A 13,234-nucleotide genomic window follows, 5' to 3' on the forward strand; every position below is an offset into this window, starting at 1 on the left:
GAGGAACTGGAGAGGGAGTAGAGAGAGGCTGGAGAGGAAGTAGAGAGGGACTGGAGAGAGAATGGAGAGGGACTGAAGAGGGAGTAGAGAGGAACTGGAGAGGTTGTTAGGAAAGTTCTGCACATATACATTGTGATGGTTGTTAGTCCATCTCTCACATTATGCATAATGCTGAAGGCAGAACAGGGTGGCTGGGGAGACTCTGCAGGGTTGGAGACAGTAGCGGCTGGATGGAGATACAGTGTTGGGCTGCCTGCTGCTAAAAATACTCTGAGGACTGGAGAGACAGAAGTAGGCTGCATGACGCTACAGATCCAATGGGGAGGCTAGAGGCATAAAGGGGAGTGCTGGAGAGACACTTGGGGCTGGAGAGACAGAAGAATACAGATGGAGCTGGAGAGACACTTGGGGCTGAATAACAGAATGGGGCTGGCTGGAGAGTCATTGAGGGCTGAAGAAAACAAGGTGTGTTGGGAGCTGGAGAGACACTTGGGGGCTGGAGGGAAAGAAGGGGTTGATTAGAGTTGGAGAGACACTTACAAACTTATGTACTCTTGGTGGCACCTGAGGACCAGAGAGCGGGTTCTGCAGCCACAAGTGCAGAACATTTGCTATTCTGTGAACTGTTGGGTCACCTCCAGGTTTTGTATCATTTCCAGTGAAGTGTTCCGAGGGGTCATGTGTGATGGTACAGCCTCAGGCACCCACTGGGGTCTCAGACTGGAGGTCCTGCAATAACGGTACAAGGATGTAGGACGTGGCAGCTCTGGAGCAAAAGTTTTATTGTGTCTCTGTGGGTAAAAATGAGCTAATTCTAGAAAAAGCAGCAGGTGTCGTATACAAGGCAATAAATATTTGTAACACATTTCTACAATCGGCAAGTCAACCAAGTCCATGGGAAGTGTCTGTCATGTTTCCGCCATGCTTTTGTCCTGTTCTGGAGCCATGAACTGGACTTTGGGCAGGATGAGCCCGGAGTTGTTCCGTCGCATAGAGTTGGTCTTCCGCATGGAGTTGTTTCTCCGCATGGAATTGCGTTTCCGCAGGGAGTTCTGATGGGACAGCTCGCTCTTCTGGAGAGTTTGGATCAGAATGGACGGCTTCTCGTCTAGCTCCCTGGCGCTGCAGTATGGCGTGGCCACTTTAATTGTGTTGCCGAACTTGGAGTAGTCCACTGAGTAAACTCCTTCTTCCTCCGAGACAACAGACACAAAGCGGTGTCCCCAAAGGATCTCCTCTGTGATGTAGGAGGTCCGAGCTTGGGTGGTGATTCCTGTGGTCTCCACAACTCCCTCTAATAACACAATAAGCTCCAGATCCTGACTGGACAGGTCCGATGCACAAATGTCATAGAGTGGACTTCTCTTGTCTATCACGTGCGAAATAATCAAGGGGGCCACCAGGAATATATTGTTGCTGTCAATCGGATTGTCCACGGGAACATCTATTTGATGACTAGGAATGACCTCTCCTTCTGGAGTGATGGTTTTCCTTATCACCTGTATTCTCACTGAGGCGCTGATGATCATGCTCTTGCGTAGGTCTCCAACCCGAAACATGAGACACAGTTTCCCGTTCCTCACGGCTATGACTGCATGACGGCTGAAGATCAAGGTCTCTGCTCTGCGGTGGGACTGGGCCGTTTTCATGAAGATACAGCCCAACATGACGGCGTTCACAATTAAGCCCACAATATTTTGCATAATGAGGAGGGTTATGGCCAGGGGGCACTCTTCTGTCATCATTCGCCCCCCAAACCCTATAGTGACTTGTACCTCGATGGAGAAGAGGAAGGCGGCTGTGAATGACCTGTCAGAATGAAAGAAAGGGTTAATCTCTAACAAGCATAGAAATAGGACTTCAAATCAAATATGGCCCAGAACAGGTATCATATGATAAGGGCATTATATTATATTTACAGGACAATGTATATCGCACAGTCTGTGCCAATCACATCGATAGGACCCATGGGACCTATGCAGATTCATATAAGCAGAGCACAGGCCTCGAGGGGGATCCAACATGGTACTCCTATTAATTAACTGCGTGTCACTGGCCCAAACTCTGATGCCGCAAACCTTTCATTGCGTCTTACGCTCATGATATTAAAATGACCTAAATGGCGGAGTTCAGGAAAACTGGATGCTGCTCCCAGACTTCAGGTCATCATAGAGTGCACTAAGCACAAAGCCCACCTGGGAGAGGAGTTCATCATACGCTCCCTAAGTGCAAGATACAAGCTCAGTAGGAGTGCTAGATACACTGAAAATATAGGAGAAGCTCCAGAGGAAGAGATAGAAAAAGCTGCTGGGTAAGAGATATGAGAAGCTCCAGAAAAAGAGATAGGCAAAGCAAGGGGTAAGAGATAGGAGAAGCTCTTGGGTAAGAGATAGGAGAATCCACTGGGTGAAAGATAGGAGAAGCTCCAGAAGAAGAGATAGGAGAAGTTCCTGAGTAAGAGATAAGAGAAGCCATTTGGTAAGAGATAAGAGAATCTCCTGGGTAACAGATAGGAGAAGCCCCTGGTAAAAAGATAGGAGAAGCCCCTGTGTAAGAGATAGAGAAGCTCCCGAGGAAGAGATAGGAGAAGTTTCAGAGGAAAAGATAGGAGAAGCTCCAGAGGAAGATATTTGAGAAGCTCCTGTGTAAGAGATAGGAGAGGCCACTGGGTAAGAGATAGGAGAAAGTCCAGAAGAAGAGATAGGAGAAGCCTCAGGGAGAGCGATAGGAGAAGCTCCAGAAAAGAGAGAGAGGATAAGCTCCTGGGTAAGAGATAGGAGAAGCTCCAGAAGAAGAGATAGGAAAAGCTCATGGGCAAGAGATAGGAGAAGCTCCAGAAGAAGAGATAGGAAAAGCTCCTGGGCAAGAGATAGGAGAAGCTCCAGAAGAAGAGATAGGAAAAGCTCCTGGGCAAGAGATAGGAGAAGCTCCAGAAAAAGAGATATGCAAAGCGAGGGTTAAGAGATAAGAGAAGCCCCTGGGTAATAGATAGGAGAAGCTCCTGGGTAAGAGATAGGAGAAGCTCCAGAAAAATAGATAGGCAACGCGAGGGTTAAGAGATAGCAGAAGCCACTGGGTGAAATATAGGAGAAGCTCCAGAAGAAGAGATAAGAGCTCCTGAGTAAGAGATACGAGAATGCTGGGTAAGAGATAGGAGAAGCTCCTGGTTAAGAGATAGGAGAAGCCGCTGGGTAAGAGATAGGAGAAGCCACTGGGTGAGAGATAGGAGAAGCTCCAGAAGAAGATATAGGAGAAGCTCCAGAAGAAGAAGAGATAGGAGAAGCTCCAGGAGAAGAGACAGGAGTAGTTAATAGGTAAGAGATATGAGAAGCTCCAGAAGAATAGATAGGAGAAGTTCCTGTGTAAGAGATAGGCGAAGCTCCAGAAGAATAGATAGGAGAAGTCCATGGGTAAGAGATAGGAGAAGCTCAAGAAGAAGAGACAGGAGAAGTTCCTAGGTAAGAGATAGGAGAAGCTCCAGAAGAATAGATAGGAGAAGTTCCTGGGTAAGAGATAGGCGAAGCTCCAGAAGAATAGATAGGAGAAGCCACTGGGTGATAGGAGAAGCTGCTGGATGAGAGATAGGAGATGCCGCTGGGTAAGAAATAGGAGAAGCTTAAGATGAAGAACTACGAGAAGTGAGTGGGTAAGAGATAGGAGAAGCTCCAGAAGAATAGATACAGTAGGAGAGGTTCCTGGGTAAGAGATAGGAGAAGCTCAATAAGAATAGATAGAAGAAGCTCCTTGGTAAGAGATAGGAGAAGCCGCTGGGTAAGAGATAGGAGAAGATAATTTTTCTTTCCGTAATCTTCTTTTGTAATGGATAAATCTTATTCTTTAGCTTGAATTCTTCAATATGGTTCACCTCAAAAAAAGAAAAGAAGAAAATCTAATGGTGCAGATTTTCCTGGATACTTAGCACACACACGACATCAAATCACGTGAAAGTGAGGGTACTCGTACCATGTGTGGGCCTCTCCTTTAGGCCAAGAAATCAAGCATAGGTCTGGGGTCACTTAGTAGATTCAGGGAATGATTTCCTTTTTAGGTCCTGTTCTTCCGTTTCCTCAGAGATATATAAGGGAAACACTCATAGCGTAATCAACCAATTTATTAAATAAAAACACACAATATAAAAGAACAAACAAAGCCTGGTACCGTGTCTGGCTTTCACCAAAGGCCGGTTTAGGAGCATATGGGGGGGGTCAGATGTAACAACCCGGGTGGACCCCTGCATAGGTTCTCCAAAAGCTGTCTCACCTGGGAGCTCGTGTGGCCGGTTTAGTGATATCGAACACAGAGTCAATCATTGGGACCTGTCTGGAAACCTACACACCGGGATCAGCTTTTGGAGAACCTATGCAGGGGTCCACCCGGGTTGTTACATCTGACCCCCCCATATGCTCCTAAACCGGCCTTTGGTGAAAGGCCAGACACGGTACCAGGCTTTGTTTGTTCTTTTATATTGTGTGTTTTTATTTAATAAATTGGTTGATTACGCTATGAGTATCTCTGAGGAAACGGAAGAACAGGACCTAAAAAGGAAATCATTCCCTGAATCTACTAAGTGACCCCAGAACTATGCTTGATTTCTTGGCCTAAAGGAGAGGCACACACATGGTACGAGTACCCTCACTTTCACGTGATTTGATGTTGTGTGTGTGCTAAGTATCCAGGAAAATCTGCACCATTAGATTTTCTTCTTCTCTTTTTTTGAGGTGAACCATATTGAAGAATTCAAGCTAAAGAATAAGATTTATCCATTACAAAAGAAGATTACGGAAAGAAAAATATCTTCTTCCATCGATTCTGTTTGCCCCAATAGGAAGCGCAGGGTTCCCATTCCCGTTTATTCTTCTAGCATATATCTTGTAGTAGGTGGTACTAATGGGTGCCTAGCAGCATCCTAGTGGAAGCGCAGACTATTTCTTTTTTTTTTTTCTTTTTCATAAGAGATAGGAGAAGCTTAAGATGAAGTGCTAGGAGAAGTCCATGGGTAAGAGATAGGTGAAGCTCCAGAAGAAGGGACAGGAGAAGTTCCTAGGTAAGAGATAGGAGAAGCTCCAGAAGAATAGATAGGAGAAGTTCCTGGGTAAGAGATAGGAGAAGCTCCAGAAGAATAGATAGGAGAAGTTCCTGGGTAAGAGATAGGAGAAGCTCCAGAAGAATAGATAGGAGAAGTTCCTGGGTAAGAGATAGGAGAAGCTCAAGAAGAATAGATAGAAGAAGCTCCTTGGTAAGAGATAGGAGAAGCCGCTGGGTAAGAGATAGGAGAAGCTACAGAAGAATAGATAGGAGAAGTTCCTGGGTAAGAGATAGGAGAAGCTACAGAAGAATAGATAGGAGAAGTTCCTGGGTAAGAGATAGGAGAAGCTACAGAAGAATAGATAGGAGAAGCCACTGGGTGATAGGAGAAGCTGCTGGATGAGAGATAGGAGATGTCGCTGGGTAAGAAATAGGAGAAGCTTAAAATGAAGAGCTAGGAGAAGTCCATGGGTAAGAGATAAGAGAAGCTCCAGAAGAGATAGGAGAAGCTCCTGGGTAGAAGATAGGAGAAGTCCATGGGTAAAAGATAGGAGAAGTTCCAGAAGAAGAGACAGGAGAAGTTCCTAGGTAAGAGATAGGAGAAGCTCCAGAAGAGATAGGAGAAGCTCCAGAAGAATAGATAGGAGAAGTTCCTGGGTAAGAGATAGGAGAAGCTCCAGAAGAATAGATAGGAGAAGTTCCTGGGTAAGAGATAGGAGAAGCCGCTGGGTAAGAGATAGGAGAAGCTTAAGATGAAGAGCTAGGAGAAGTCCATGGGTAAGAGATAGGAGAAGCTCCAGAAGAAGGGACAGGAGAAGTTCCTAGGTAAGAGATAGGAGAAGCTCCAGAAGAATAGATAGGAGAAGTTCCTGGGTAAGAGATAGGAGAAGCTCCAGAAGAATAGATAGGAGAAGCCACTGGGTGATAGGAGAAGCTGCTGGATGAGAGATAGGAGATGCCGCTGGGTAAGAAATAGGAGAAGCTTAAGATGAAAAGCTAGGAGAAGTCCATGGGTAAGAGATAGGATAAGCTCCAGAAGAGATAGGAGAAGCTCCTGGGTAGAAGATAGGAGATGTCCATGGGTAAAAGATAGGAGAAGCTCCAGAAGAAGAGACAGGAGAAGTTCCTGGGTAAGAGATAGGAGAAGCTCCAGTAGAATATATAGAAGTTCCTGGGTAAGAGATAGGAGAAACTCCAGCAGAATAGATAGGAGAAGCTCCAGAAGATGGATAGGAAAAGTTCCTAGGTAAGAGATAGGAGAAGCTCCAGAAGAAGCGATAGGAGAAGCCCATGGGTAAGAGATATAGAAGATCCTATATAACAGATACCAGACAGCTCTTGGAGGTGAGGACATATGACTGCGATATAATTGTGTGCTGGGCACGTATGCTTGTGTCGCGATTTGCAGATAATTGGGGTCTGATGATGACACAGGTCTAAATGTTTTGATGACAATATGGCTATATCCCCATGCCTTTCTACACATAGATCTGCACTGTGTTATTGTCAGCATCGATAGTAAATGATTTCTGTTTTGTATACATATATGGCATTAATAATGCCACGCAGTGGGCATGTAATTTGGAGTAAAGTGCCCCACACTCGCCCATAACTCACTTGACATTGGCCACACATGGCTCCTGATGCTTTAAGTTGATGTCCCTGACGTCCATGTCCCCATGGCCAAATGCAACCAGCCACCACATCATGGCAAAGAGCAGCCAGCTGCACAGGAAGGACATGGTGAAGATGACCAGCGTGTGCCGCCACTTCAGGTCCACCAGGGTGGTGAATACATCCTGCAAGAAACGACCTTGTTCCCGTATATTCTTGTGTGCCACGTTGCATGCTCCGTTCTTGGCCACGAAACGAGCTTTCCTCAGACGGTCTCGGACCCTTGGTTTCCGCAGGTTCTCGGCGGCGATCCTGGCCAGGACATATTCCTCGGGTATTATACTCTTTCTGGCTAGCATGGTTCCACTCTCTACTCCAACACTGAACTAGGAGTGAGGGGCCGTGGTGGGCTGCGTTGTTCCAAGGTCTGCTATCGTCTGAGACTCCAACCTGAAGAACCAAAGACAGAAAGTAGAAGTGTTGTCATTATATGACCAGAGACAAGGGCAAACACGGTTTCCGGATGTCCTCTACAATGTCTCCTAGTACAGTATGATGGGGGATGGGTCATTGGGTGGACTAACCCAAGGTCGACATGCATTGGATTGACCACTGAAGGTCGACATGGTGTAGGTCGACACCTGAAATAGACTCACATGCATAAGGTCAACATGGATGGAAGGTTGACACAAGCATTATGTCGACAATGGCTAGGTCGACAGTCAAAAAGTTGACATTGGTTTGTCCCGAATGTCGACATGGACACCGTATGGGTGCACTGCGTCGCTGTGCTCGCCATGCTCACCATGCTTCGGGCACGGTGCCTCGCTATACACACTATTCTATTCTCCATCCACTCCCTAGTGGATGGTAGGGCACGATATACTGTCGGCACATGTCGGCTAAAAAAAAAGTAAAAAATCCATGGGGGTGACGCAAACAAAGGGCTTCCTGTCCGGCAAATTGCGAAGGGATTGCGATAAGATATTTTCACTATATCTGTCATTATTTTGCCTGCGAAAGCGTTCAACAACCTGTAAGCATGCGCAGGCATTTGATAATCGATAGGATTCCAAAATCACAAAACAGCACTCAGGTCTGAATAACCCCCATTGTGGAATCAGGCCCTGAGTCATTATACGTATACGGCCTGTTTCATGTATAGTGTCCGCTGTTCCGATAGTCATGCAAATGAGCGATTATTGTCCGTCTGCCACGCATCAGTTAGTGGCTGTTCTGCATATAGGGGGTGATTCACTTCTGCATGTAGCCCACACATACTGGCAGCTTTATTCTCACACTGCAATGTAGCTCTGAGCTAGGAACCCACCCCCACACACCTAACTCTCTGCACCTGTCACATCTGCCCCCCTGCAGTGCAGCGTGGTGTTACCCAGTTGCTCAGTTACTGGCTGCTTCTGCATGTAGCCCACACATGCTGGGCAGCTTTATCCTCACACTGCAATGTAGCTCTGAGCTAGGACACGTCCCTCCCACACCTAACTCTCTGCACATATAACATCTGCCTCCCTGCAGTGGAGCATGGTGTTACCCAGGTGCTCAGTTACTGGCTGCTTCTGCATGTAGCCCACACATGCTGGGCAGCTTTATCCTCACACTGCAATGTAGCTCTGAGCTAGGACACGTCCCTCCCACACCTAACTCTCTGCACATATAACATCTGCCTCCCTGCAGTGGAGCATGGTGTTACCCAGGTGCTCAGATACTGGCTGCTTCTGCATGTAGCCCACACATGCTGGGCAGCTTTATTCTCACACTGTAATGTAGCTCTGAGCCAGGACACCCCACCCACACCTAACTCTCTGTACATGTTACATCTGCCCCCTGCAGTGCAGCATGGTGTTACCCAGGTGCTCAGTTACTGGCTGTTTCTGTATGTAGCCCACACATGCTGGGCAGCTTTATTCTCACACTGCAATGTAGCTCTGAGCTAGGACACACCCCTCCCACACCTAACTCTCTGCACCTGTGACATCTGCCCCCTGCAGTGCAGCATGGTGTTACTCCGGTGCTCAGTTACTGGCTGCTTCTGCATGTAGCCCACACATGCTGGACAGCTGTATCCTCACACTGCAATGTAGCTCTCAGCTAGGACATGCCCCTCCCACACCTAACTCTCTGCACCTGTTACATCTGCCCCCTGCAGTGCAGCATGGTGTTACCCAGGTGCTCAGTTACTGGCTGCTTCTGCATGTAGCCCACACATACTGGGCAGCTTTATCCTCACACTGCAATGTAGCTCTGAGCTAGGACACTCCCTCCCACACCTAACTCTCTGCACCTGTTACATCTGCCCCCTGCAGCGCAGCATGGTGTTAGCCAGGTGCCCAGTTACTGGCTACTTCTGCATGTAGCCCACACATGCTGGGCAGCTGTATTCTCACACTGCAATGTAGCTCTGAGCTAGGACACGCCCCTCCCACACCTAACTCCCTGCACATGTTACATCTGCCCCCTGCAGCGCAGCATGGTGTTACCCAGGTGCCCAGTTACTGGCTACTTCTGCATGTAGCCCACACCTAACTCTGCACATGTTACATCTGCCCCACTGCAGCGCCGCACGGTGTTACCCAGGTGCTCAGTTACTGGCTGCTTCTGCATGTAGCCCACACCTAACTCTCTGCTCATGTTACATCTGCCCCCCTGCAGTGCAGCATGGTGTTACCCAGGTGCTCAGTTACTGGCTGCTTCTGCATGTAGCCCACACCTAACTCTGCACATGTTACATCTGCCCCCCTGCAGTGCAGCATGGTGTTACCCAGGTGCTCAGTTACTGGCTGCTTCTGCATGTAGCCCACACATGCTGGACAGCTTTATTCTCACACTGTAATGTAGCTCTGAGCCAGGACACCCCACCCACACCTAACTCTCTGCACATGTTACATCTGCCCCCCTGCAGTGCAGCATGGTGTTACCCAGGTGCTCAGTTACTGGCTACTTCTGTATGTAGCCCACACATGCTGGGCAGCTTTATTCTCACCCTGCAATGTAGCTCTGAGCTAGGACATGCCCCTCCCACACCTAACTCTCTGCACATGTTACATCTGCCCCCTGCAGCGCAGCATGGTGTTACCCAGGTGCTCAGTTACTGGCTGTTTCTGCATGTAGCCCACACATGCTGGACAGCTTTATTCTCACACTGTAATGTAGCTCTGAGCCAGGACACCCCACCCACACCTAACTCTCTGCACATGTTACATCTGCCCCCTGCAGTGCAGCATGGTGTTATCCAGGTGCTCAGTTACTGGCTGCTTCTGCATGTAGCCCACACATGCTGGGCAGCTTAATTCTCACACTGCAATGTAGCTCTGAGCTAGGACACGCCCCTCCCACACCTAACTCTCTGCACATGTTACATCTGCCCCCCCTGCAGCGCAGCATGGTGTTACCCAGGTGCTCAGTTACTGGCTGCTTCTGCATGTAGCCCACACATGCTGGGCAGCTTTATCCTCACACTGCAATGTAGCTCTGAGCTAGGACACGTCCCTCCCACACCTAACTCTCTGCACATATAACATCTGCCTCCCTGCAGTGGAGCATGGTGTTACCCAGGTGCTCAGATACTGGCTGCTTCTGCATGTAGCCCACACATGCTGGGCAGCTTTATTCTCACACTGTAATGTAGCTCTGAGCCAGGACACCCCACCCACACCTACCTCTCTGCACATGTTACATCTGCCCCCTGCAGTGCAGCATGGTGTTACCCAGGTGCTCAGTTACTGGCTGTTTCTGTATGTAGCCCACACATGCTGGGCAGCTTTATTCTCACACTGCAATGTAGCTCTGAGCTAGGACACACCCCTCCCACACCTAACTCTCTGCACCTGTGACATCTGCCCCCTGCAGTGCAGCATGGTGTTACTCCGGTGCTCAGTTACTGGCTGCTTCTGCATGTAGCCCACACATGCTGGACAGCTGTATCCTCACACTGCAATGTAGCTCTCAGCTAGGACATGCCCCTCCCACACCTAACTCTCTGCACCTGTTACATCTGCCCCCTGCAGTGCAGCATGGTGTTACCCAGGTGCTCAGTTACTGGCTGCTTCTGCATGTAGCCCACACATACTGGGCAGCTTTATCCTCACACTGCAATGTAGCTCTGAGCTAGGACACTCCCTCCCACACCTAACTCTCTGCACCTGTTACATCTGCCCCCTGCAGCGCAGCATGGTGTTAGCCAGGTGCCCAGTTACTGGCTACTTCTGCATGTAGCCCACACATGCTGGGCAGCTGTATTCTCACACTGCAATGTAGCTCTGAGCTAGGACACGCCCCTCCCACACCTAACTCCCTGCACATGTTCCATCTGCCCCCTGCAGCGCAGCATGGTGTTACCCAGGTGCCCAGTTACTGGCTACTTCTGCATGTAGCCCACACCTAACTCTGCACATGTTACATCTGCCCCACTGCAGCGCCGCACGGTGTTACCCAGGTGCTCAGTTACTGGCTGCTTCTGCATGTAGCCCACACCTAACTCTCTGCTCATGTTACATCTGCCCCCCTGCAGTGCAGCATGGTGTTACCCAGGTGCTCAGTTACTGGCTGCTTCTGCATGTAGCCCACACATGCTGGGCAGCTTTATTCTCACCCTGCAATGTAGCTCTGAGCTAGGACATGCCCCTCCCACACCTAACTCTCTGCACATGTTACATCTGCCCCCTGCAGCGCAGCATGGTGTTACCCAGGTGCTCAGTTACTGGCTGTTTCTGCATGTAGCCCACACATGCTGGACAGCTTTATTCTCACACTGTAATGTAGCTCTGAGCCAGGACACCCCACCCACACCTAACTCTCTGCACATGTTACATCTGCCCCCTGCAGTGCAGCATGGTGTTACCCAGGTGCTCAGTTACTGGCTGCTTCTGCATGTAGCCCACACATGCTGGGCAGCTTTATCCTCACACTGCAATGTAGCTCTGAGCTAGGACACGCCCCTCCCACACCTAACTCTCTGCACCTGTGACATCTGCCCCCTGCAGTGCAGCATGGTGTTACCCAGGTGCTCAGTTACTGGATGCTTCTGCATGTAGCCCACACATGCTGGACAGCTGTATCCTCACACTGCAATGTAGCTCTCAGCTAGGACATGCCCCTCCCACACCTAACTCTTTGCACATGTTACATCTGCCCCCCTGCAGCACAGCATGGTGTTACCCAGGTGCTCAGTTACTGGCTGCTTCTGCATGTAGCCCACACCTAACTCTGCACATGTTACATCTGCCCCCCTGCAGTGCAGCATAGTGTTACCAGGTGCTCAGTAACTGGCTGCTTCTGTATGTAGCCCACACATGCTGGGCAGCTTTATCCTCACACTGCAATGTAGCTCTGAGCTAGGACACGCCCCTCTCACACCTAACTCTCTGCACATGTTACATCTGCCCCCCTGCAGTGCAGCATGGTGTTACCCAGGTGCTCAGTTACTGGCTGCTTCTGCATGTAGCCTACACATAACTCTCTGCACAGGTTACATCTGCCCCACTGCCCCATGCAGCATGGTGTTACCCAGGTGCTCAGTTACTGGCTGCTTCTGCATGTAGCCTACACATAACTCTCTGCACAGGTTACATCTGCCCCCTGCAGCGCAGCATGGTGTTACCCAGGTGCTCAGTTACTGGCTGCTTCTGCATGTAGCCTACACATAACTCTCTGCACATGTTACATCTGCCCCACTGCCCCATGCAGCGCAGCATGGTGTTACCTAACCCACTGTCAGTCCAAGTCACAATGTAACAGGACAAGTCGTCGCCCCCCCCCCCCCCCCCCCCCCCCGCTGCCAGTCCCAATGTAACAGGACAAGTCCCCCCCCCCCCCGCTGCCAGTCCCAAAGTAACAGGACAACCCACCCCCACTGCCAGTCCTAACACAAGGTAACAGATGTAACTTACTGTAAGGCCACATTGTGGGGATCCTGGTGTCCCAGTCCCAGGTGACGTCCCTGCGGATCTCTGATTGCAGCCAGAAGTCTTGATTCTAAAAGTCCCTACCCTGAGATACCCTTTCAAGTATTGGTCCTTGAAGGATCAGTAGCCAGTCCCTGCAGTCATAGGAACCCGGCCGTGGTCCCAGTTGTTTCAGTAGTCAGTCCTCTGTCTCAGTCCTTGATATACCAGTAACCAGTCCCTGCAGGTAGATGCCCACTTTGTTGGTCCCTGGAGAATTAGTTGCCCGTTCCTGTAGTCAGATGCCACCTGCCTAAGTCCCTGATGTTGCTGGTCCCAGCAGCCAGTCCCAGGCGGTAGTCCCTGTAGGTTGCGCTGTCTGACCATGTTCTGTTCCAGCTCTTAGTTTGGGAGTTCTCCTGCAGGCAGCATCCCAGGAGCAGGCTGTGTCAGTGACGTGAGGGGGGAGGATCTGTGTTTGTCTGGGAGCAGAGATTACTGACCTAGGCAGAGACTTTGTGTGTCCTGACACCACGGTGCCCCGCACCTGGCACACACACTGTATACACACATACAGAACATTAAACAAAGCCTGGGACCTCTCCGTGTGGCCTCTGTCAGTATTGTGCAATTGCGCAGCACCCAGCAGCCACTGAGCAGGGAACAGGCCACAGATGATGTGTACGGGACGTGGT

General features: G+C 49.6%; 1 protein-coding gene across 1 annotated transcript; it reads right to left on the bottom strand.

The window, feature by feature from the left end:
• Positions 1 to 765: 765 nt before the first annotated feature.
• KCNJ8 (potassium inwardly rectifying channel subfamily J member 8) lies at positions 766 to 13,019 on the bottom strand. Its single transcript, XM_083180780.1, has 3 exons — positions 12,546 to 13,019; positions 6,643 to 7,089; positions 766 to 1,809 (listed from the first exon to the last, which is right to left on the bottom strand). The coding sequence occupies exons 2-3, from the start codon at positions 6,996 to 6,998 to the stop codon at positions 909 to 911; spliced, it is 1,257 nt and encodes a 418-aa protein (XP_083036906.1). The 5' UTR covers positions 6,999 to 7,089; positions 12,546 to 13,019; the 3' UTR covers positions 766 to 908.
• Positions 13,020 to 13,234: the final 215 nt, after the last annotated feature.

This window comes from Crinia signifera, chromosome 4, assembly GCF_055691185.1.
Source record: "Crinia signifera chromosome 4, ASM5569118v1, whole genome shotgun sequence".
Taxonomy (NCBI): domain Eukaryota; kingdom Metazoa; phylum Chordata; class Amphibia; order Anura; family Myobatrachidae; genus Crinia; species Crinia signifera.